This window comes from Notolepis coatsorum (assembly GCF_963971535.1).
Source record: "Notolepis coatsorum genome assembly, chromosome: 4".
Lineage (NCBI taxonomy): Eukaryota > Metazoa > Chordata > Actinopteri > Aulopiformes > Paralepididae > Notolepis > Notolepis coatsorum.
Window position 1 is genome coordinate 46996534 of NC_140168.1, and position 25999 is coordinate 47022532.

The following is a 25999-nucleotide window of genomic DNA, read 5'->3' on the forward strand; positions in this document are numbered from 1 at the left end:
TGCCACTAAGCCTCTTCAACTCATTCAGAACGCAGCGGCCCGCCTGATCTCAAACCTACCGAAGTCGGCCCATGTCACCCCACTTCTTAGGGACCTGCACTGGCTCCCCATTGCTGCACGAATCCGCTTCAAGGCCCTTGACCTAGCATACCGTGCGGCAAAGGGAACTGCTCCCGCCTACCTCCGGTCAATGGTCTCTAACTACACACCCTCAAGACCCCTACGCTCTGCATCTTCTGGCCGCCTCAGACCTACTCCTATCCAAGCTCCGGGAGGGTCATCAAAGAGAAGTCGCCTATTCTCAGTCCTTGCCCCACAATGGTGGAATGAACTACCCACCCCAGTTAGGACAGCCGAAACACGTCCAATCTTTCGCCGTCGACTAAAGACTCACTTCTTCAACCATTATCTGAATTAAAAAAAAAAAAAAAAAAAAAAAAAAAATCTAACCCTAACTAACCATACTGTCATGCACTTGTCCTAATAAACTAACCTACACTGTAGCACTCAACACTTTGATGAACATTGTTACTCAGCTGATAGAGTTGTGCTCTTCCTGATGGCTTGTCGTACAGAACTTGTAAGTCGCTTTGGATAAAAGCGTCAGCTAAATGACTAAATGTAAATGTAAATGTAAATGTAGTGAAAGTGTTAACTCTTGTAGTGTGCGGTAGTCAGTGGTGCAGTCGTAATATGGGCAATGCCCAAACGCCACATGCACGCGCGCTCCCGCGCACGTGCATACATGTTCCCTCGGTTGCGCACAGAACAGATGATTATTATGCATAAATGTTTTAAATGTAATTGTAGTTACAATTTATTTAATTGAATTAACTTAAACTAGAAAAGTAAATACAAACTAAATTAACAATGTAACTTAGAGTTAGTTTACAGAAGGTCAGTTTCCTTCAGCGACTCCCTGCCGGAGCTGGGCGGCTGCTCCGACGACTCATTGACGCTGGTGGAGAGGCGGTAGTGGAGGAGAGGAGTCCGTTGTTATGCTATCGCCTATCGGTATCCTATTATTATGCAAAGTCTAGGTGATAAGTGCCGGCCGGCGCGACGAGTTGTGTGCGCGCGTGCACATCCGCGCACACTTCTGCCTCAGTGACCTATACCTAAACGGCGTTTAACCGCGTTTGTGCACGACTGCATGCCTGGCGGTAGTGAAAGGTTTACCTTCTGTAGTGTGGTAGTGAAAGGTTTACCTTCTGTAGTGTGATAGTGAAAGGTTCACCTTCTGTAGTGTGGTAGTGAAAGGGTTAACCTTCTGTAGTGTGGTAGTGAAAGGGTTAACCTTCTGTAGTGTGGTAGTGAAAGGGTAAAGTAAAAATGGTGAAATACTTACTAAGGTTTCCTTTGAATAATATTTCCAAGCTGATTTGACCAAAATGTGATTGTTTGGCTGATTATTGTTTCGGTAATGTAATGTATGATACATTGCAGTGTATTCTGTTTATTGGGTCTAAATAATGTAAACGCACCTGTCACCCCGCCTCTAATCCTAACCTTAACCAAACTAACCATAAAGTTAAATTAACCACAAAGTCAAAGAAAAGCTAGAAATGAATGCGAATGAACTTTTCACACCCAATGCACATGCACACAGAACAGAACAGCAAGCACGCACACACACACACACACACACACACACACACACACACACACACACACACACACACACACACACACACACACACACACACACACACACACACACACACACACACACACACACACACACACACACACACACACACACACACACACACACACACACACACACACACACACACACACACACACACACACACAGAGTATTGGACTAGCAGACTAGCCTGTCTGTATGAGCCATTAGAGGCTGAGAGATGGTAGAGAATAGACATCACACACACACACACACACACACACACACACACACACACACACACACACACACACACACACACACACACACACACACACACACACACACATTGATCCACTGGGGCCTGACCGTAATATAGGATGTGATACTGGTAAGCTGAGAGAGCTGACATGTATCTCTTCTTTATCACCAGCCAGTCCAGTCGGCCTATATACTGTAGGATATTACTGGAGGTTAAAGGGGCAGAGAGCAGACCTCTAAAGCAGACTCTATTTCTTCAACTTTCCTTATATAGATTTAAAATCTCTTTAAAGATACGTATAAAACTATGAATGTATGGGTGTATGTGTGTATATGCATGTGTGTGTGTGTGTGTGTGTGTATGTTTCTGTGTGTGTACTGATGCACGTTGTCTTGGCGATGATGATGTCAGCACCTCAGTGATGCTGCAGGAGGCGAATACTCAGTGAGTGTGCATGAACCTGTGTGCACGTGTGTCTGTGCACGTGTGTCTGTCTGTCTGTCTGAGAGAGAGACAGAGAGAGACACAGATAGAGAGATGGGGAGAGAAACAGAGAAATGGAGAGAGACAGAGAAAGAGAGATGGGGAGAGAAACAGAGAAATGGAGAGAGAGAGAGAGAGAGAGAGAGAGAGAGAGAGAGAGAGAGAGAGAGAGAGAGTTCCCTGGTGGCACCACAGCCAGCGGTCACAGTCCTCAGTACAGTGCCGAGTGCTGCATTGCAGGTGCCGTGACAAACGCAGGAGGAGAGGGAGGAGGGGGAGGGCGAGTGAGGGAAAAGTGAGCTACGGTGTTTGTGTGTGTGTACATGTACGTGGTGCTTGTGTGTGTAGGCAAAATTAGAGATAAATGGAGGGAGGGGGAGAGAGGTAGAAACAAGCTGAAAGAGTGAGATGGGAGACAGAGAGAGGGAGGGAGAGTCAGTAGGAGAAGGGAGGGGTGAGAGAGAGATAGAGAGAGAGAGAAATGGAGGATGAAAGAGAGAAACAAAGTGAGAGTGGAACGGGGTGAGAAGTATATGAGGATATGAGCGAAACAGAACGAGTGAGGAGGAGGCAGTGAGAGGAGAAGGTATGGAGGATGAGAGGACCAGAGGATGATGAGGGAGGAGCGAGAGAGATGAGGGAAGGAAGGGGGGGGGGGCATGAGGGAATACAATACGTTTCATCCGAATTTCACTATATCCAACAAACCATAGCAATAAACTCCACTTACCTTTCTGTCGGACAAATAGCCATCAATTCAACATTAGCTTTAGAGGTCCTAAACTCTGGACACTCTAAATTCATCATTGAGGTCAACAACCTCCTTATCCATATTCAAAAAATAATTAAAATCTAATTTAATTTCATCATAAATCACCATCACATTAAGTTACTCCTGTGTCATCAGTAGGGATGGGTACCGAATCAGGTACTTTTAGGGTTCCGATCGAATCACGTCGGTACTACCGAGTACCGATTCACGTGAGATCCGCCGGTGCCACATTTCGGTACTATAAAAAAATAAAAGTTTTTAAATTTTTTTGACTTACTTACTTTTTTATTTTTTGTCCGACGACGTCAATGTTTAGTTTACTGCGAAACGAAACCTCTGAAGTGTGCCTCACGTTCACGTCAACGTTCACGCACAATACACTCTTACCTAGGATTTTACTTGATTCAACAACAAAGCAGTTGGGGCAATGGCAAGCCGAAAACGGTTGCAAGTTTGGTTACACTTTACAAAGCTAGATGCAGACAACGCTCGCTGCAATATTATATATGATAATAAATTATTTGAAGTTTGGATTTTTAATAATTTTTTTTACAACTGAGGTAGGTAGATAAAAGATTTTGAGACTAAAGTACCGAAAAAAGGTACCGTTGGCTACCGGTATCGTTTCACAGGTACCAGTATCGGTTCAAATGTGAAAGGTACCCAACCCTAGTCATCAGTGTTACATCTTAGTATGACTGCTTGTTTCCTTTTCCTCATTATATACCGTCAATATGTTATTCTCCTCTTCTTTGCCCTCTTGTACTCAAAAAAATAAAAAATAAATAAACGTTTTTCTTGTTACTGACTCATGTCAATCTTCCATGTTTTCGCTATAGTGTCTGCCTTATGTCTCTGTTCCTGTTTTGTAGTTTATTTTGTAGACCATGCTACACATGTAATTCGTTCATATTGTTTATGGACAACGAGATGGGAGTGGAACTTTGTACAAGCCCTTTGGGCTTCGTTCCCTCCTAGCACTGTTTTTTTTTTTTTAAATAATGTGCTAAAATAAATAAACTAAACTAAACATGTGAGGGGAAAACAAGAGCTCCTCTCTCCTCTTGTCCCCTGACACTCCTCCTCCTCCTCCTGGTGCCATCCATGCTACAGGCCGACATGGCCACGTGTCAAGCAGGTTTACTGTCATTCTAACCTCATACAGTAGTCTATAGAGGAACACAATGACATTCCATCAGGACCACAGTGTAGCAGCATACTGCCCTGCAGAAGCTAACTGTAACTGTCACTACGCAAACAGTGAAACTGAGAAAAATGGCTTTAAAGTTCTTTCACTATCCGGTAATTTTGTAGTTACTGCAATTCTTTATACAATTTTCCTCTAAAACAGAGCAAGATTGGTGCGGCCGGGTAGCGCAGCGGACTAAGCGTCTGTCTACCACCACAGAGCCACTGTGCGGTCGAATCCGGCTGTGGTGCCTCTGGCTTGGCCGACCGTCCATACTAACACAATTGGCAGTGTTAGCGGGTGGGAAGCCGGCGTAGGTGGGTCCTGGTGGTTGTAAACAGCGACTCCTACAGTTCGGTCAGGGCGCCTGCACAGCAAGGGAAGGATCTGGGCGAGGTAGTGTGACCAGTGTTGGGCAAGTTACTATAAAAAAGTAACTAGTTACAGTTACTAGTTACTTCTTCCAAAAAGTAACTAAATTACTTACTCAGTTACAAATTATAAAAGTAACTAGTTACTTCAGAAAGTAACTATTGCGTTACTTTCAAGATTTTTTTTTACATAAACAACATACACAAATCTAAACTATTTGAATGTTGCTGTGGGACAAAGTGAGACTAGCCTCCAATCAAATGCCATGTATGTAGATATTATAATTACTATGTTTATATAGTGGATCATACAAATACAAACAGAATAGATGTTTTGGAACTTTTGATATGTATTGCCCCTCAACAGGCCACAACTGGGCAACATTAAATTATGCTTGTTAAGCACTATACCAAAAATAAATAACAAATATATACTGATTGATTGAACATTTTAATTAACAGATTGCAGAATGGGTACAATACAGTACGGCTCAATACACACAATTGTTAAGGGGATGCAGACCAGAGAAAGAGTTTCGTCTTGTTTACATCAGGGTCCCCCATTTTCAATTCATGACATTTATGACGAAAGTCTTTCTCTGGTCTGCATCCCCTTAACAATTGTATGTATTGAGCTGTACTGTACTGTACCCATTCTGCAATCTGTTAATAAACTTTTCAATCAATCAATCAATCAATCAATGACATACACAACATACAGATATAAGAATCTAATCGAATCATCTAAACTAATCTAATCTGCTATTAAACCAGGAAGTGCAGCACTGTTGATAAGGCTGTCAGCACTGCAGTAGAGCCACTCAGTGCCCTGCGCTGCAAAGAGTGAACACAAAACGCTCATGGACCCGCGGTCTCATGTTGACTGAGTCGCTTGTGTTGTTCGTTGGATTCGTTTTTGGGCTCAAAACGTACACTACACGGGCCGCGGTCTCATGCTGACTGATCAGTGATCGCTTGTCTTGTCGCGCTGTGTGTCAGACTCTGGATGCTTTAGACACCCGCCCACCTCCACCTCTGATTGGCTTACCATGACATTTTATTCAACCTCAGCCAATCGTCAGCATGTATGCTTGGCTCGCGCACTGCCCACTAAACAAGGAAGAACATATTATTGCCTCTCGGCGCAGAGATCTGTCTGATGAAAGAAACAGGTTCATTCATAGTAACGCGCCGCATTTTTTTGCAGTAACGGTAACGGCGTTATTAAGATTGGAAGAGTAATCCGTTAGATTACTCGTTACTGAAAAAACGAACGCCGTTAGTAACGAAGTTACTTATAGCGCCGTTATTCCCATCACTGAGTGTGACCTTCCACACGTTACACCCTCTCAGTGAGAGTCCGCGCTGCCAGGTGAAAAGAAGCGGTTGATTGGCTACACATGTGTCGGAGGAAGCATGTGATAGTCTCCGCCCTCCCAGACCGACGTAGGGGGTAGAGTGCGCAACGACCAGGAAGGGGAGTGGGAATTGGCATAACGACTAACATTGGGATGGGGAGAAAAATGGAAAAAGAAGGGGGAAAAAGAGAATACAAAAAAAAAGAACTCTGAATCCTTGTCACAAGATAAAACAGATATTGAGAATTTCTATTTCATTATAATTCAATTTTGTCCGTTTTTAATTGCAGTTACTGCGGTTAACTTCTGCAGGGCAGTATAGTATACAAGTGAACAAACTTGTGAGACAGAACTAGTGCAAGTGACAAGACAGTAAAGGTGCAATACACAAGACTACGCCGGGGAGAGGGGGTTGAGGAGCATGACAGCCTGTGGTAGAAAGCTAAGGTGATTTGTATTGGTCTACTCAAGTTTTTGATTGATTTAAGACTCATCCTCTGAAAAAGAGAGACTCCTCTGCATCTTTTGTCCCTCCCCCTCTTCCTAGCTAACGGCCCAATTCCCCATATCCGTCTGTGGCTTCCCATCCTTGTGCCGTATATTTGTCATCGTTTGCTCACACTGGTACTTTATGTGACTAATGAAGGTCCCGGCGACTGAAACGTCAACAGGACCTCGTCACAGTGCCGTCACACGCTTGAATGAATATTGAATGAACGGACTCTAGTGCACACATTTAGGCAGCATCTCTACTCCTGGTTGTTTGAGCGTACACTTTTTTCTTTACCTACTGGTGGTTGACACGAACTGGCCAGGTAAAATCTATGGATGACAGTAGCACCAAGTCATTGTTTTAATGACGAATCACACAGCTGAAAAGAACAAAGTAGGCTAAAAGTTGGTCAGAATTTCTACCGATGTTGCAGCTGATGATCTTTCTCAGTCTGCAAATTATACTAAGCCATGAAGGGCCCTCTGTTAAAGGTAATCGTTACTGACATAGTACTACAGAAAGCCTAGATTATTGTTTCTTTCAGACAGGCTCATGGGTCATCTGGGGGACTAAGTAAGTACCCCCTCGTACCACCATAATCCACACAATGGTTTTTCTGGCCCTGGAATTGGTATAAAATGGAAGCAGTCCTTTTCCATGCCATACCCCAACCCCCCCCCCCCCCCCCCCACACACACACATTCTCTCTTTCTCTCTGTCCCTTTCCTCTGTGTACTATTTAGTAAGGTAAAAATACCCGCCCCCCCCCCCCCCCCCCAATAATTATAATAATAAAAAGAAGTGCCATCAAACTGGCAAAAAAGGTTGGCACCAGCTCAGCAACAGGCTGACTCTGCACTTGGTTTCCAACCAAAATAAGCGCGACAACGGCCATCTCTTCTGACTATGTATAGTCATATATGCCATATAGTGTTATTTCCAGGGAAATGAAGACGACGAGAAAAAAATTAGCATGTGTCCCTCATCGCGTTTCATGTCGATGTTCGCCCTCGTTTCAATCCAAGCTGAAGGCCACGTTACAGTGTCCAGATGTCAGTATAGCTCAAAAAGTGAACCTGTGAATCATGAACGTGATTACAAATCAATGTGGTGGAACTCCCCCCCCCCCCCATAAGATAAACCCAATGGAAAAACATGCACAACAACAAGATCGCTAACGCTGTGGCGTCCTTGACGAAGACGGACAGGAGCACTTGGATTGGTCCCCTGGCGCGGCTCACGTTGCGCCTGTCTCCTCCCGGCTGCCCTTCGGGGGGAAGGACGACGGGATGGGTTAATCACAGAGACTAATCGCATACATGCATCGCATGCATGCCGATTAATGACCTCTGAGCAGGTCCTAAATTATTATTAACTATGGAGACTATTTCTGTTCTTATGGAGCTTAATGTGAACCTAATGTGCAGCGAACCTGAGAGGTACCAGGCCTCTCCGTTGTCCTCTTCACAACACATCTGTAATAGGAGAACCATACAATGTAAACGGATACAAACCCTATAAGCCAAAACGTCTGCTTTCCACAGACATGACCTCAGCCACTGTGTTTGGTTTATAAGTCTGTATTAAATCATCTAAAACACTCTAAATGGATTTTACCCAATGAGGCTGTAATCACACTACGAAGAAACGCGATTGTATACAGAACAAATAATGTGCCATTAAGAGGCAGAATAAGATAAACAAATGGCATGATATGGGCCTACCTACATCAATCAATCAATCAATCAATCAATCAACCAACTCCATAGGGGCGACAGTGGCTCAGGAGGTAGAGCAGTTGTCTGGCAATCCGGAGGATCCTGGTTCGATTCCCGCTCCTCCTGGGCAGCGTGTCGATGTCTCCTTGAGCAAGACACTTAACCCCTAATTGCTCACAATGAGCAGGTTGGCACCTTGCATGGTTGCCAACGCCCTGATAACAAACTATCATTACACATGGGCAAAACAGAGTCCATTCTCTTCGGTTCAAATAACAAACTCAGCAAGACCGACGGCTTCTCGGTTACAGTGGGTGACAATATTGTCACAAGGAAAGAAGATATTACCTACCTGGGTTCCATCCTAGAGGCAAATCTTTCCTGTGACAAAATGGCATCCAATGTAATAAAAAAAGTCAACCAACGAACTCGATTCTTGTACCGGATCTCCTCCCTGGTAAACAAGAATACCCTGAAGACTCTGGCAGGAGCACTCATTCAAGGGTACTACGACTATGCTTGCACCTCATGGTACCAAAGCACCTCAAAGGCACTAAAAACAAAATTACAAACATCTCAAAACAAACTGGTCAGACTACTGCTTGACCTTACTCCTAGAACCCACCTCACCCCTGCCCACTTTGACAACCTAGGATGGCTTAGAGTAGACGATGGGCCTGGTCTACAAGATACACTACACGACCAAGGTACCCATGTACATGTCAAAATACTTCCCAAAGGTCAGTGAATACCACGATCACAACACCAGAGGGAGCTCCACAAATCATGTTAAACCCAGATTCGGCTCAAACAAGGGACTAAACACGTTTAGCAATTATGCCACATCAATGTGGAACGCCCTACCCAAAGCTGTAAAGGAATGTGAATCACTACCCACTTTCAAAAACACTCTCAAAAAACACCTAAGGGAGACTGCAACTCGAAACTGGCCCCTGTAAATGTCCGAACACAACCCCCTCCAATGTACAGTAAATTACCAAGTATGGTCTTGTCAATATTCCAATGTACAGTTTTGTTTGTACAGTTGTACAGTGTCCCCCCCCCCCCCCACCTCCAATGTACAGTCCCCCCCACCCCCCCCACCTACCCAATCCAATGTACAGTTTCTACGTCAAATGTATATACTCTTCTTTCTGGACTCTTTTTGTATCACAAACAGTACTGTATTTGCAAATCTGGTATGTCATAAATGTATAGATGTAGCAGTACTGTCTATCTGTATGTCATGTATGTCATATATGTTACGATGAATTGAAAATGGGGGACCCTGATGTAAACAAGACGAACGTCTTTCTCTGGTCTGCATCCCCTTAACAATTGTATGTATTGAGCTGTACTTTACTGTACCCATTCTGCAATCTGTTAAAGTTTTCAATCAATTCAATCAATCAGTCGGTGTGTGAATGTGTGAGTGAATGGGTCAAATGTGAGTAACAAATGCTTTGGATAAAAGCGCTATATAAAAAAGCAGCCATTTACCACATAGGTTTATACATAGGGGCCTACGGTCTGCTGTAAGGGCACAGTAGGCCTCTATGGCCTATGCACGTTGACCATAGCTATATTGCTGTCCCGTCCTTACCTTCTCTTATACTCGTCTCTCTCTCGCTTCACTTTGGCCAGCACGTTGTACAGGGCCCTTATCTCCGGCGTGATGGTGTCGATCTGGACCCCCACTCCGTCCACCCCGGGGCTGCTTGCGCGCGACTCCCGCCCCGTGCCAAACCGCCGGGTGTGGTTGTACGACCAGATGTTCCCGGGGAGGAACCGGGGAGGGGGGTTGTTGGTGGTCGACATCCCTGTTCCACAACTGACATATTTCTCGTTGATGTTGTTGGTGATGCTTTTGGACGGGTCTGTTGGAGTCAGCGCTGGGCTAATGGGGTAGCTCGGTGTAGTGAGTTGGTTGTAGTTGGAATCAGTTGAGATCATGGTTGGATTCAAATGATTACCCAATGATTTCACGTTTGAGTCAAACGATAGAGGAGGGTTGAGGGTTGGAGAGAGGAGGCCTCCGGGCAAGTAGGCCGAGTTATTGGCGTTATGAAGCGCTATTTGCCCGGGCCTAACCACCGGGATAGGTCCGATGAAACCAGTTTGAACTCCCATCTCTTTGGTCCGCGGCTTTTTGAAGTGATGACCATCTCCTCTGCTTTCCTCGTTGTTGTCCAACGCCTGCTGCAGCTGCTTCTCCAGGGCTTTATTCCGACGCTCCAGTTCGTGCACTTTGGCCAAAAAGCAACGGAAGCGCAGATTCAAAGTCTTCAGGACGCTGATGTTTGACCCCAGGTCGTTCCGCAGAGCCATCGCGGCGGGGGGCGGCGGCGCGCGGTGCGCCGAGTTGTTGAGGTGAAAGTAAGCGAGGCCCGGCGGTGGGAACGCGCCGAAGTCCAGTCCAGATATACCGTCCGGACCGAACCCGCTGTGGTCCCCAAATATATACCCCGAGTCCGGTGTACCATACGAGTCCAGACCCGCTGTTGTGGTCGAAAAATCCGTTTGGCCCATCATTTGGTGTTGCTGATGTTGCTGTTGCTGGACCAAGAAGGCGCTCTCTCCTCCCAGTAACGGATTCATGCTCGAGTAGGAAAATCTGAAATGCTCGAAATCCGGCATGAACGACTTCTTTATTTAGCTTATAGCAGCTAATTCCGTATATGCAGATAATTCTGGATGAGATAAACTAAGCTAAGGTCGTCCCTGTATATTATCCCCAATGAAAACTTCAGCGCCTCACTGGCAAACGAAGGGAATAAAAGCACGCAGTGATAAATCGGGTTTTATTCTAGGGCTTGGAATAAAACGCCAATGGAAAGACAGAGGTCACGACTATAATAGTCAAGCAGTTAGGTTACGTACCCGACTGGCCGAGGCGCAACTACTAATTTTGGAATATAGGTGATAAGGTATATAGAACGTAAGAAAGGGCTAAAGGCGTGCGGCGGCAGAGGGGCAGTCAAGGAAATGGCTAAGCAGATATAAACAAGCGAACTACTGCGGCTTTTAGGTACCGTGGTGACTAGAATAGAGGCGCACTGGATAGTCTCTTGGACAGGTGCATGCAGCAACACGCAGCTTATCGCTTGGTTTTAAATAATGCATAGGCTACAAACCATATAACATGGTATAAAAGCTATACTTTTATTCATTCATGTTGAATAAGCAAAACAGTTAAAACAAATCTAGACAACATTACAGTAGTTTTTTTCAGTTTCATACGGTAGCCATAGCGTCAAGGTGACGTAATATTAGAACTCTTAAGGGATCATGACCCTCCTAGTAGCCTACATCCTCGTCACTTGTCATCAGACTCATCACCCAAAAGTTGTTTTCTTTGCCCATAGGTGGACCGTCAGACCCGTTGTGCTTGGGTCTCACAGCACTGTTCATAATTACAGTGGGCAATGTTTAAACAAAACCCACCCGTAGGGCTCCAGGCAAAACTAAAATGTACCAATTCTGGCAGTTAGAATATTTGTTTTTACATCAGGGTTTAATAATCTATATTTACAGAGACCCAAGTAAGACATTGTTCTAATCTAAAACATAGCCTATAGGCAACCAAGTCAACATTCTCAGTTTGAAAAGGCAAAACCTCATATTTACAGAGAGGATTAAAACATCAGGTGTGGATATTGTGAAACCTCACCATTCCATGCACAGTTTGGCTGAAAGGGAGGCTATTCCGTGTGTCCAGAACAGAATGAATAACTTTCAGCTTAATATTTCTCAGAAGACACGACACACGTTTTCACAAACGGAGGACTTTATTATTTTTCTCATTGTGTGACAAATGGTGCAAATCAGCTACGGTGCAGCACGACCACACGTTACAGTTCAATGATGGAATCTTAAAACGGGCAAATAAATACCCATAATAATAGTCACAAGCCATTACCATCAGGCAGACTGTACAGGGTGCCATCCCTCCGAAGCAAACGGGGCTCGCAGATAATCTGTGCCCAACGGCGCTGCACTGCTAAACTAACTGAAAGAGCACTTTGACCATGTTGCGCATAGGTCTGGGATAATGTTGAGGTGTTCCGTCATCGTTGGTGTTGGACGATGCTGTATGGCACGTGATTCATTTCAGAAAGGGTTAATAAATATCCATCCATCTAGTCCTTGCTATTGGAACAGAACAGGACTTTTTTATAAAAAGGGTTTTATTCACTAGTGGAGTTAGCTCCCTGGCAGACAGATGGCTTGGGTCCAGTAACAGGGGGACAAGGGATAAAGAGGTTGGCGACTTTACTCCTTGGTGAACATGTGCAGGACCAGGTCCAACACACGGTTGCTGTAGCCCCACTCATTGTCGTACCTGGAGAGAGAGAAGGGAAATTTGGTAAATTGACAATAAGGGATTCCTCAACCTTGCAGTCAAGATCCCTTTCCACTGTTACACATGTCAGGTGTCTGGAAATATTCCTTATAAAACTAAAACCGAAAGACTGCACTGAAGTAGTCATAACGACTACTGGAGGTCATAACGACTGTACTGGAGGTCGTATATAAATTGACCACATCTGCCCAGTTGTACAGCCCTGGCCTATTCCCATTTTATTTATATAATTGTACTATATTCTATTGTGCTATATCCCATATCATTTTATTCAACCTCTTATTTTTTTTTTTAAACTTTGGCCATTTCCCTGGCTCTTTTATACGTTTATCGCATTTATACTTGGTCAAGTTCGACCGACAGAAGCAGGCTGAAAGGGTTCAGATGGGGGGGAAGACACTCTGGGAAAGGCACGGCTGCAGTCCGGGATTCGAACTCGCTCAGCCCCAGATCCGTGACGAGCACGGTTGTCCACGGCGCTGAAATAGCACTCGCGGTACGTGGTGAGCTACTGGAGCTCCCCCCTTTCAACCCCTTATTTACAGTTGTACAGCCCTGGCCTATATTTTATTTCATAATTATATTATTCTATTGTGCTCAACTTAGCTCATATTTCATTTTACTCCCATCTCTTTATTGTATCATCTGTCCGCTAATGTCGCACCGATAACCTACTTGGCAATAAAGACCATTCTGATTTGGATGACGGTATTTAAGGTCATCTTGCATTGTACTAATCATCGAGTCACCAGACACAGGTCGGGAACTCCTGCAGTAGCCAAACGCATCTAAAAACATTATTCGGGGCGTTGTTCACATCAAGTCACTGGTTAAGAGCAACTGCCAGATTCCCTCAAGTGTAAATGTTCACTCACCAGGAAACCAGCTTGACAAAGTGGTCGTTGAGGGCGATGCCTGCACCGGCGTCAAAGATAGAGGAACGGCAGTCGCCGTTGAAGTCCGAGGACACAACCTGAGGAGAGAAGACAGTGAAAAAGATATTTAAAAAGTAGCTTGTCAGATGGCAATACCTGCCGCTAGGGTTAGGGATTAAAGCCACCCATGCCAACAGTGGGCATCAATCAGTCAATACTCAATTTGTATACAAATTATTTTTAATAGCTACATGCAGCGACAATATTTGAAGACTGTACTCAGCCTTCATAGATATTTACCATACATGTCGCACTCAATGTTTTAACCTGTATCATAGCACAACAGGTTTAAGCATACTTGGAGCCATGTTATTCAGTGATGGGTTGCCATCTAGTGGGTGAGAGTAGACACTACAAGAGTGGGGAAGAGTAGCTTTGGCAAATTCCTTCAAATGTTGACTATCCAAAGTGCATACTCAGCAGTGTGGTCAGTGTGTGCATTACCTGGTCCTCTGTGTAGCCCAGATATCCTCTCATGGGTCCCTCAGCGGCAGCCTTGATCACCTTCTTGATCTCGTCGTATGGGGCCTGGAGGAGGTAAAAAAAAAAAGGGTACATTTGATCAGGCAACAGGGATATGATTAGATTATAGACAGGTATTCAAAATGTTTGCGCTTCTAATGAAGAGGAAAGTAGCATTTTGTATCCAAAGCAAAAAGGTTCCCCCGTTCCCCAAGAGAAAGTTGTATGTATTGCAGTTTTTTCCTAGTATACATTTTTTGGTTACAAGATTGTGTTTAAAATTAAATGCTTGTTTTGAAATATTAGAAACAAGACATGGCTGTCGTTTGGGGGAAATTAAGGCTTTGTTTAGAGTGGCTCCATGCTGCTAAAGGTCCCAAAATAGTTGTTGCAGCTTTAAAAAGATAAATTAATAGTCTAGCGCAAACGACAAAAGTTAAGACTTACGGGCTTCTCCAGACGGACGGTCAGGTCAACCACGGAGACGTTGGGGGTTGGGACACGGAAGGCCATGCCGGTAATCTTGCTTTTGGACAAACGGAAAGAGTCTGGTTAGATCCAACAGCGGCTCATAAATGACAAAGCATATTTGATGAAGCTACAAAACATCTAAAAAATAAAAAGCACATTCGATACCTCACTGATCATTAGGCTCATTTGACAAACTACAATGTCTTGAGATTAAGCTGCAGCATTGCATGTACATCGCAGGAACTAAAAAATGCAGTGAAAGAATAAAATAGCCACTTCGCTTCATAAACAAATTGTAATTTAAACAAAAAACCCATCAGTCTCAAATCATTTAGGTGCCGATTTTCAACCTCCTCTGTCACAAGTCTCAATACTACTTCACCAACCCTGCTATATAGACCAGAGCCTTAACCTGCTCAGCTTCACCAAGTCTCTACCAACCCTACAATAGACCAGAGGTCCCAGTGCCTTAACCCATCCAGCTCCACCAAGTCTCTACTACCAACCCTGCTATATATAGACCAGCGCTCCCAGCGTCTTACCCGTTCAGCTCGGGGATGATCTTGCCCACAGCCTTGGCAGCACCAGTGGAAGCGGGGATGATGTTCTGGGAGGCACCACGGCCATCTCTCCACAGCTTACCGGAGGGACCGTCAACGGTCTTCTGTGTGGCTGTCACGGCATGGACTGTGCTCTGGGGTGGTGGGGGGGGGGGGGGGTGCATTGTTAGGGATGTGGGCTCGGCTTGGCACGGGAACCATTTAGACGAACGTTGTCAACCGTATTCCATCATGCAGATTCATCAATCTCTTTTATATATATATATTTTGTATAGTGTTGGTCTTTATTCTTTGACTTTTTACTGTATGAAGCACAATTTCAGGGTCATACAGAACCAAGCATTTCACTATAATGTACATTATGAGACAAATAAAACTTGAAATATTACAAGAACCAGTGCAGAGGACATTTACAACAAGATCCCTGATGGGGATATACAGAATTGAAATCATTAAGTACTGTATAAAAAGGTTTACCATGAGACCCTCAATGATACCGAAGTTGTCGTTGATAATCTTGGCAACGGGGGCCAGGCAGTTGGTTGTGCAGGAAGCGTTGCTATGGACAAACAAAATAAGTAAACACAAATACAACAATATTGCAGATTCCGCCAACTAATTAGACCAAACACAAAATATTAGAAATGCATAGACAAGCCAATTGACTCATATCAAGAAAAGACAGGGCTTGAGATGGGTCAATTGCAAGTCTTAAGTCCATGGGCCAGGTACATGATGATGGTGGCCTCCCGACCATCCATTGCTATCCCACAGTACAAAGCATTCGAAATGTCAATATCGACAAGTTTGAAAAAAATCTGGGGAATGCATTATTCTAACTATGAGTTGGGCCAGGAGAGTCATCAAGCCAGAAGCCAGCTATTTAAGAACCTGGTCCAACACACTGTCTGAGTGCACCCATGAAATTATCCTGAAGAGGATACGCTCTCACCTGACTATCTTCATGGTGTTCTCGTATTTGTCGTGGTTCACACCCATGACGAACATGGGGGCATCAGCGCTGGGGGCGGAGATGACCACCCTCTTGGCACCGCCCTTCAGGTGAAGCTAGGGGTGGAAGAATTAGGGCAAAAATGAGCAAACCGGAAATGTCTGGCAATAGCAATGATCAATTCTAAGATGGTCAGATTTGGACACATTCTTTGCATTTCACAGCTATTCCAACGTCGAGCAACCGAGCCATCATACCCTTGAAACATTCAAACCATGGAATGGCTACTAAAAAGCAGGTTGCACATGCTTCATTTCATTACCAGGTATTTGCAGTGGTACCAAGTAGCCGTTAACACTTACAGAGGCCTTCTCGATGGTGGTGAACACACCAGTGGACTCAACGACGTAGTCGCAGCCGGCATCGCTCCACTTGATGTTGGCGGGGTCCTTCCTACACAACAGGTAGGTAAAGAGGTTAAAGGTCAGAGGCGATGCCATAGAGATAGATACAGTGTGAATCCATCTCAACCCTTTCCTTCTGTTCTGGATCCTCCAAATCACAAGTGTTGCTTCCCAGTTAGCTTTAAACTCTTCGGGTCGATTCTCACTAATGTGTCAATAGCTGACAAATTTGGGCATCCTGGATGGCAAATAATGAATCTAGGACCACTTTTGAAAGCTGAACTACAATGCGAACCTTCTGCTTATTAAAAAAAAAAGACTACCATAGAATGATTCAAGCCAGTGCCAAAGTCGGTATTAGAGGGATGCACCGATACCAAGTCCAATCCATTACTTTTACTACACAGTCTAGACTTGGACCATTTTGACTAAATGTGATGAGCTTATTTTTTTCCTTTTTACCATTTGGAAAGATCAAACGTATTTTCTCTGCGTCAGTAACAACGTTTTTACTTTAGATTTCTGACATGTAATAGGCATTATAATTGTGGAAATTCTGATGCAGAGCCCAAAATATCTGGAGGCTGATACAAGTCTGATCCCAGGTCAGTGCATCATCAAGTGTTGAAGCACGTACTCGTGGAAGACCATGATGTGCATGTTGCCGATGACCAGCTTGCCGCCCTCAGCCTTCACCTCACCGTGTTTGAACACGCCGTGGGTGGAGTCATATTTGAACATGTAGACCTAGAGAGAGGGTTGAAGCAGGAGGGAGAGAAATGACAGTTTTAACAATCTGTGTATACCTTTTTTTCAACGTATACCTTGATAAAAAGGACTAATAAAAACTAGCACAGACACCTCATCTCAAAAGGAGAAGATTTACAAAAGCACTAAATGCAACAGGAACACGCTTCATTGCCAACCCTCTTGTCAACGATGCATCGCCTAGCCTAGAACATTACGATCCATCTACTACAGGTTTATTGAAGGTTCCCAACCACAGGCAAAAGAAAACCGGGGACACAACAGTCGCAAAATGATGCACCACTATGGAAGATCCTACCTATGGACATTAGGGAGTCTAGCTCACTAAATATTTTCAAAAGTAAGCTTAAAAACGTCTTCACCTTAGTCTTTTAATACACTCCGCAGCTTGGACTCATTGCATCCAGACTGATTGTTGTACTGTAGATTAGAACTATGTTATTGCACTATTGCACCAATTTACTAATTTACATCTTATGCCAATTTATGTCTATTTTATTGCACTGCTCTTATTCCGTCTATTTGTATACACATTATGAAAATCAACAAGAAATCAATTACAAATTTTCCGGGAGGTTTTAACATTTTCAGCACCAGCTGTTTTATCCATCCTTGTAGTCAGTGGGCCACGCTTTAAAGGTCCCATGCATTATAAATGGCCTTTTCCAGAGTTTAGCATTATTTCCTAGCAATTGGGGATTATATCAATGTGGTCTGTGTCGTTAATTATCATATTGACTCAGTCTAGTCTCGAGTTCACAAGATCTTCCCTCACTCAACTAGGCTGTTCTGATTTGACTCGCAATGCGACGTAGCAAGTAGCTGATCTGCAGTAACGGCCCCTCTATGGTTGTAGCGCATAGTGTAACCAGACACTCTCAAACGGGTTTTGGCAGAGAACGAGCAAGCAAGCGAAAGGGAGGGACCGGCGGGACCGTGCAGAAGTGTGTGTAAAAATTTGTGTGTGCCATCTCTCTCCCTCGTCGTAGCATTTACACACAAACTTGACTGAGTGTGTGTCGGGGACGCATCTCTCTCCCTCGCCGGAGCATTTACACATTGACTGTGTGTCGGGGACGCATCTCTCCTCTCTTGCTCGTTCTCTCTCGCATGTATCACGCTGTGTGGGTGACTGTCAAAGCGCTTATGGGCGGAGCCCATCCAATAACAGCCTAAAATCCTGAGGCTGAAAAATTATGCTTTTGAGTACTTCATTAGAAATATAAAACAATGATTCTTTATTTTTTTTATTATCTTTTTTCCCCTCCTTCTTTTTTCGATTTTTCTCCCATCCCACTGTTAGTCGTTATGCCAATTCCCAACCCCCTTCCTGGTTGTTGCGCACTTTCCCCTACTGTTGGTCCGAGAGGCCGGAGACTGTCACATGCTTTCCTCCGACGCATGTGCAGCCAGCCGGCAGCCAGCCTGGCCGATTCTCACCGGGAGAGTGTAACGTGTGGAAGGTCGCACTACCTCTCTCCAGATCCTACCCTTGCTGAGCAGGCGCCCCGACCGAACTGTAGGGGTCGCTGTCCACAACTCCCAGGACCCACCCACGGCTCCCCTCCCCCTAACTCAGCCAAACGAGTTAGTATAGCGATCAGCCCGAGCCAGGCAATGCCGACTCTCCGAACAATGAATTTTTTTGAAAACCTTACAGATGTCTTCCATAGACTCACAGGAATTGTGTAAAGTTGCCTAAATAGTGCAAGGAATAGCAACGCATGTCCCCTTTAAAAGATAAGGATTTTCACTGTGCGTCACAATGTTTGCAGGGCTATATCTATATTATAGCTATGGAGACAATTGGCTCATTTGACAGTCACTATCTCTCGTCCAACATGTAAAAGAGTTAATTATTTTCATGTATACGTTTGCGTGTTATCCCGTGGTGAATATTGTATAGTTTCAAATTGATCCTGGCTAATTCCTGGAAGCTGCGTTATGGAGCACTATGTGAATTTTGCTAAAGGCGTTCGCGTTGCTTGCCTGGACACGTTAAAAAGTAGGATTGATGTCATATAGTCCTTACCTTTACTAGGAGGCATCCCAAAAAGAATATTCCAATTGTCTGATTGCGATTTCCAGTATTGATGTCGATTGGGTCCCCGACATGAAGTGTGCTGAACGCCTTTCAAAGTGCTCGGATGAAGCGATTCACTTGGCTTAGTCTAAATTCTCCGCCTGGACCATATACAATGTAACAGGGTGAAATAAGGTTTCAAAGGGTAGGCAATACTGCCACCTAGCAGGATTTGGCCGGTATTGCACTCTCCGGGTCTCAGAATGAGTTCCAACGGTAACACTGAGGTCCGTGAGACTATAGAATAAAAAAATCGAATAAAAGAAAAAACTATGATAACAATCGAAAACCCAACTATACTCTGGTTTTGGCGCTTAACGGTTGGCGAGATAACCCGACTATAGTCGTGGTTGGCCATGAATGAGTTAATATGAATTCTGTAAATGTTATGCCAGTCTATAATTATGCTCATTCTATGCCTATTTTGAGTCTACATCACTGCTGTGAAGCACTTTGGGGTGCTATACAAATAAAAATCAAACGCAGCAAGTTATTAATTAGTTCCCTCTCTCACCATGTATTCCAGGTCGATGAAGGGGTCATTGATGGCAGTGACCTCCACCTTGCCACCGGCGGCAGCAGCGCGGGTCACCAGACGGCCAATACGTCCAAATCTGGAAATACACAAATTATAAAGATGGTAAAGATATTGGATGTTAGCCCAGCAACAAATCAATAACACTACATTCTACAAGTATAATGGTAATTGTACAGTTGGTTCCCATTTCCCGTATGGCCCTACAGACTATGAGAAAACAATGTAGGAGACGAGGGTAGGAATTCATAACCGTAAGAGGCCCAATATTACTCCAAACTCTCTTGGACCAGTAGTTTTCAAAGCATGTGGGGAGACTAACATTTTTCAAACTAATGTCTCAAACCGTTTGTTCCGTTTGCTGGCCATTGTGAAGATCATATTAACAGTACACTTACCCTGGTTTTGACAGCCAAAACAGAAAACACAGTTATGCTCACCTCTCATTAACTTTGACTAGAATTGTCAAAAGCCCATTAAGTCACCAATATCTCCAAAAAAAATTTGGGATCGATTCCAAATCTTCCAACAACCCATCTGGGTCTGAAATGTATACCGGTAGTCATATAGGCACACAGCTTCCTACCAGCAGGTGGCGATATATCTACACCACAACAAAATCATAGCAATGACAAGACGCCATACAAGGCCTGCCAAACTTGACTGAAGATAACAATACTTGGCATCGACAGCCGAAAGCCTGTTTACACCAAATATGGCGGCTGCCACAGCAACAGGTCAGACAGACATGCAGAGTCCTGAAACTAGATACGGGGACAAGTAGAGGACAGAGGTGTGGGCAGACATGTTTGCGAGGACAAAGACAGAAGTGGGACGTTGACTTTTTGCTGAATCTATTTCTGGCATAAGATTTGGGCCCTTGTGGAAAACAAAGACAATCTACAAAGACCACAGAAGCTGAAAGTCTTGGAAATGTAGGCAGATATGGTAACCAAAGGGGCCAGGTTATAAGCGGCAGGTGAAGATAGGGTTTGTGTAAATGCATGCTCCATCCAACCAGCAAATCAGATTTCCAATACACACTTGTGACACCCAAGGCGGTTCAGGGTCAGGCTAGAATCGAAAGCAGGAGAGTAAAGTTCATTTGGATGATGCCATAGGTTCCCGTTTTCATACAACAGAAAGATCTGGGAGTCACTATATTGGAAGACCCGAACAGACGATGGAAGAGACCTTTAATGGTCTGTTCATGGTCACAAAGGCAGACAGATACATTTAACCATTATTTGACCAGCAAGGTTCACAATGAACATAATGTTCCCATAATATAGCTTTCTCACTTACAGAAACAGCCTGGGGGAGAAGAGACAGGAAGGCTGTGTTCAAGTGGTTTCATTTGTCACATACGTGAAATGCTTGGTTCTGTATGACCCTCCTGAGATTGTGCTTCATACAGTAAAAAGTAAAAGAATAAAGACCAAACACTACAAAATATACAAGGCTCAAATTTACAAAAATGGAGGTAGAGCAAATCTTTTAGTAATACAAATAAAATATGGTGTAGCGTTAAAGACTGCTTAAACTGTCTAAAGTGAATGTTACTGTGGATGTTTAGAGTGTGTGCATGTTGTGTGCAATGAGTAGAATGGATGAGTTAGTGTTACATAGAGTCAGCTTTGAGCATCCTGGTGTCCTGGGGTAAAATGCTCTTTTTTGTGTCTGTACTGGCCATGATAATCCGGTAGCACTTGCCTGACCGCAGCAGTGCAAAGAGGCAGTTTGGGTAGCGAGTGTCCTTAGAAACAAGGTGCCAGGTGCCCCCCCCCCCCCCCCCCATCCATTAAGGCTTAAGCTATACTGCACACTGTAAATAAGGACAAGGGTATTGTCGACTATCCATTTGTTCCATCTTCTTTTGGTAAACGAATTCCATTACAAGTTAATTATGCAGTGGTCAATGGATAGTTTGCCCATTTATGAATAATATAATAAGCCTCCTCTCGGTAAAATCAAACCCGCACACCATAGACTTGGTCAGCAACTTTCCTGCACTGGGCCAGCTATAGCAAAAACAGTGTATATTCAAAACTTCACTCTAACATATTGTACACATACTGAGCATCTGTGCACTACATATCATGTAATGACCCATCTTTAGCATAGAGAAGGAGGGGAGGGGGAAGGGGGGGGGGTTACACTTTGCCAATGACCCCAGACCAGCCCAGGGGTTAAAAGTTCAAAAAAGTAAAAGTGGTAGGCATCAAGGTTGGGAGTTTATGATAAGGAATTCACCCAAGTCTTCCTCCCAAATCTTTGGCGATGATTGTACGTTCTGTACTAGACCTCGATCATGACACAGGAAGGCCCTATTCAACCACCGGCTGAGATGCATTTGTCCATGTAAAAACGTCCAGACATTATATTAGGTATGATATTCTGTACTGTATAAAAAGGCTGAGGAAACAACCCATTACTTTTAGCAGGAACTCATATCCAACAAGGACACCGTCTTCCCGGGTTCGTTTTGGGAAATAAACCAAGTGAGCCTTCACGTCATTACGGAGCCCATCTCCCGTGTCAAGAGGCAGCTTCGTGTTGGGAGAGGCCCATATCAAAAACGTATCGTAATCTTCCTGCAGCTGTCCTGCAGAGAATTAAAATGAAGGTTCCAGAAGTAAAGCCGCCTGGATGCAAGCGCAGCTCCTACTAAATGACTTGGCAGTATGATCTCTGAACTTTACAGATAAGGTTAGAGGGTTAAAAATAGACCAGAGAGAATAGAGGAATGCGACAGCTGAGGAAAGGAGAGCTACAGACGAGGGGGTGAGAAGGGGGGGTGGAGAGAGAGAGACTCTGGACATTACAGCAAAGGTAGGAGAGACACTGTTGTCGCCACGTCTTCCTCTTGTCCGTCAACCACCTCACGATGATAAACCCACTTATTGGACCCTGGCAGTTCTGCAATGCACAGCACTCCCATGCTGCCATGTTGTTCCTGGCCCGACTTGGAACCAGGGGTGGATCACTTGGGAGCAATTTCATTGTCATCCCCATATACATTGTTCCGTTAGCAGCCAATCAAATGTTGACTTAAGGTTTTTTTTTTTTTTTTTTGCACCAACTAGTGCTTGAAAAAAATGCACACAAATCATTCTGAACTAATCAAATTCGGTATGTTCCAAGTCACCAAATGGTACTGGTAAAAACTCCCAATCAGGAAAGGGTTCCCTGAAAAGAGCTGGGCTGCCAATTATCATTCCTTCCCCACTCAACTCAAGTAATCAGCACTGGAATAGAGTGATAAGCGTTGGAATGGGAGTGATTGGCTGACTGCTAGGCCAGTGAGATAAACAAGGCTTCACTAAATTGAAGTGTCGCCTGTAGTGTAGACTAAAGACATACGAACAGCATGTTTTTACATTGACTCGGGATCCGGGAGGCTCACACAACTCTTAAGGGTTGGATTCATTTGGACTCAAATTAACTAACCATTAAAGAGAAGGAACCACAGTCAAGTTCCAACCCTTCTTGGCACCCTGGCTTCAGTCAAGAGCAAATCAGTTAACATGTCATCAACATGGCATTTCCCAGTCTGCATATTGAGACTTGAGATGCAAACACTGATCCTAACAGTATGTTAGGACAGCACTGTGGCCTGGGTTCAAACCCCATCAGGTTTCTGTGTGGAGTACGAATGTTCTCCTGCGTTTGCGTGAGTTTCCTCCAGTTACCCCCAGCCCATACAAAAACATGTATGCTAGGTACAGTATATCCTGCCATTACCCTTGACCAAGGCACTGGAGTTAGTCCCTGGGCACTGCACTGTGCGGCTTGCCCCACTGTTCCCAAATAGTTAGGATGGGTCAAATCACAAAGAGCTAAAAGCACAAGTATAGTAGGAACATTAACATTATCCTGTCTCACTACATTCAGTCTGAACTCTGTACCACTTGAACTGAATAAAAACACAAATCAGAGTGAGCAGAATATTTTAAAAGTGGTCAGAATTAAAGCATGAACTCACCCATTGATTCCAATCTTCACCATTTTGCCTGATATGGTCTAGTCCTCACTAGAGGGAAAAAAACAAGACATTATTTTCTTTTTGATGCAGTCTAAATGACACGCAACACATCATGCAAAAGTAATTTCTCTTTTCTTTAAGACAAAATCACACAAGGTATGATGCCAATTGCTGTAATAGTTACTTAGATTAGGGCAAGTCCAACCATGACTGCAAATAATGTATGCTAATATACACTTTTCCATTCATAGGATTCCATTGCAGGCACCGGGCTCGCACACAGGCAATTGTAATCAAATAGCAGGTGATTTTCATTACGTAACAACCATGGCCAATGCGCTGCGGCATTGCGCCATATTTTATGGCAAAACACACGAGAATACTACGAATAACACTAAAAGCTAATTAAGAACCCATTTTAACAATTCAATGTGAATGGTTAAATGAACCACCATAACAGTAGGCCTTGCACGATAACAGTCCAAGCTGGATTGATTGCAAGCGATTCGTTAAACAAATCTTCCAAACAAATCTTTTGGAGCCAAGCGTAAAATAGCCAACTCGGCGTGCGTCTTCAATTAAATTCCAGGTAGAGAAGGTTGCGGAGGAGATGGGAAAGTACCGTTCGTTAAGTGCCTCTGTCTTCAAACTTTGGTGCAAGTGAGAGCGGGGACGAGGAGAGGCGCCACGGCATTTTATCCACTCAACTATTCGCCGGGCACGCCCTCGTGTGCACACGCTCCAGCGCGGGCACGCCCCCCACGCCCCCACAGAATAAATGTCAAGGTCATAGCTGCAGGCAAGTCACAAGTCACAAGTGAACAGTTAATTTAACAGTGTTACACACGGAGAGTACCTGGTTGCCCCCTTAGGCATTTCCAGTACTATGTTACTTTGATCTGTAGTGATTGTAATGGTACATAATTCACCCACGGAACTATTGTTAGGAACATTCTAGAACATTAGTTCCGATTCCGCCCGAACATTCTGGAACGTTTGTGATGATGTCATGGCAGAACATTCTCGAACCTTAGTTCTGCCCGAACATTCTGGAACGTTCGTGATCATGATGATGTCATAGTAGAACATGCTGGAATGTTGGTGGTGATGTCATAGTAGTACCTTTTAGAACCTCTAACATTCTTATTTAAGCGGTGGCAGGAAGGCATTCTGTTTAGCTTTCTAGTAACGTATTGTATCTTGTAGTTGTGCTGATGAATATTAAAGGCGTTACCTTCGGCTTTGTGACACCGCCTCAGACTGATTGCTTAGGAATTTACTATTTTGTTACATAAGCAAACTTTGACCATTTCTATTTGCCGCATTATGAAGAAGGGCCAAACCGCACTGGCTAAAACCATTAGTTTGCACTAATATTACTAATACAAATATTAATAGTAATATTAACAGTCAACAAGATTGTTGTTGTTGTTGTATTGTTATAGCTTTGATGCTTTTAGTATTGATGCAAAACATGTATGACTTCAATTTCTATCTTGCAAGGAGATTAATAATGATATTAATAAGAAAGGTAGCTGCCAACCGTTGCCCTGTGCAGTTGTTCACGTAGCAGTGGGTACAAGCCTCCGTGTCACATGGCCAGGACACTCAAAGTTTCATACTGAACATGAGAGGGCCCTTCAGGGGAAGGCCTAGAGAGAGGTCTCTTTGGTTCAAATAACAAACTCAGCAAGACCGACGGCTTCTCGGTTACAGTGGGTGACAATATTGTCACAAGGAAAGATGAAATTACCTACCTGGGTTCCATCCTATAGAGGCTAATCTTTCCTGTGACAAGATGGCATCCAATGTAATAAAAAAAGTCAACCAACGAACTCGATTCTTGTACCGGATCTCCTCCCTGGTAAACAAGAATACCCTGAAGACTCTGGCAGGAGCACTCATTCAAGGGTACTACGACTATGCTTGCACCTCATGGTACCAAAGCACCTCAAAGGCACTAAAAAACAAATTACAAACATCTCAAAACAAGCTAGTCAGACTACTGCTTGACCTGACTCCTAGAACCCACCTCACCCCTGCCCACTTTGACAACCTAGGATGGCTTAGAGTAGACGACAGAGTACAGCAACTTGCAATGGGCCTGGTCTACAAGATACACTACGCGACCAAGGTAGCCATGTACATGTCAAAATACTTCCCAAAGGTCAGTGAATATACCACGATCACAACACCAGAGGGAGCTCC

The 25999-nt window shown here is 44.1% G+C and overlaps 2 protein-coding genes across 2 annotated transcripts in view; both read right to left on the bottom strand.

The window, feature by feature from the left end:
* iffo1a (intermediate filament family orphan 1a) overlaps positions 1-10910 on the bottom strand; it is a gene marked incomplete at both ends in the record, with an annotated part of 68363 nt that extends 57453 nt beyond the window's left edge. The window contains one exon of the mRNA XM_084311930.1: positions 9877-10910. Within this exon, the coding sequence (XP_084168056.1) occupies positions 9877-10910 (1034 nt within the window). The remainder of the gene's footprint in view (positions 1-9876) is intronic.
* A 1132-nt stretch (positions 10911-12042) lies between these two features.
* On the bottom strand, positions 12043-24495 carry LOC311227871 (glyceraldehyde-3-phosphate dehydrogenase-like). The gene is made up of 12 exons (XM_084313716.1): positions 24414-24495; positions 23792-23839; positions 19786-19885; positions 17058-17167; positions 16379-16469; positions 16017-16132; positions 15542-15623; positions 15047-15198; positions 14481-14559; positions 14016-14099; positions 13512-13609; positions 12043-12615 (listed from the first exon to the last, which is right to left on the bottom strand). Exons 2-12 carry the CDS (start codon positions 23812-23814, stop codon positions 12546-12548), a joined length of 1005 nt encoding a protein of 334 aa, XP_084169842.1. The 5' UTR covers positions 23815-23839; positions 24414-24495; the 3' UTR covers positions 12043-12545.
* Between the last annotated feature and the right edge of the window lie 1504 nt (positions 24496-25999).

Bases quoted from the DNA above. Each gene is read 5' to 3' on its own strand.
- LOC311227871 (XM_084313716.1), bottom strand. From the start codon at position 23,814: ATGGTGAAGATTGGAATCAATGG. The intron at 16,133-16,378 runs GTAAGTGTTAAC...TTCCACCCCTAG, and splicing joins CCACCATCGAGAAGGCCTCT to CTTCACCTGAAGGGCGGTGC. The intron at 14,100-14,480 runs GTAAGTCTTAAC...TACCTCCTCCAG, and splicing joins CCGTCCGTCTGGAGAAGCCC to GCCCCATACGACGAGATCAA.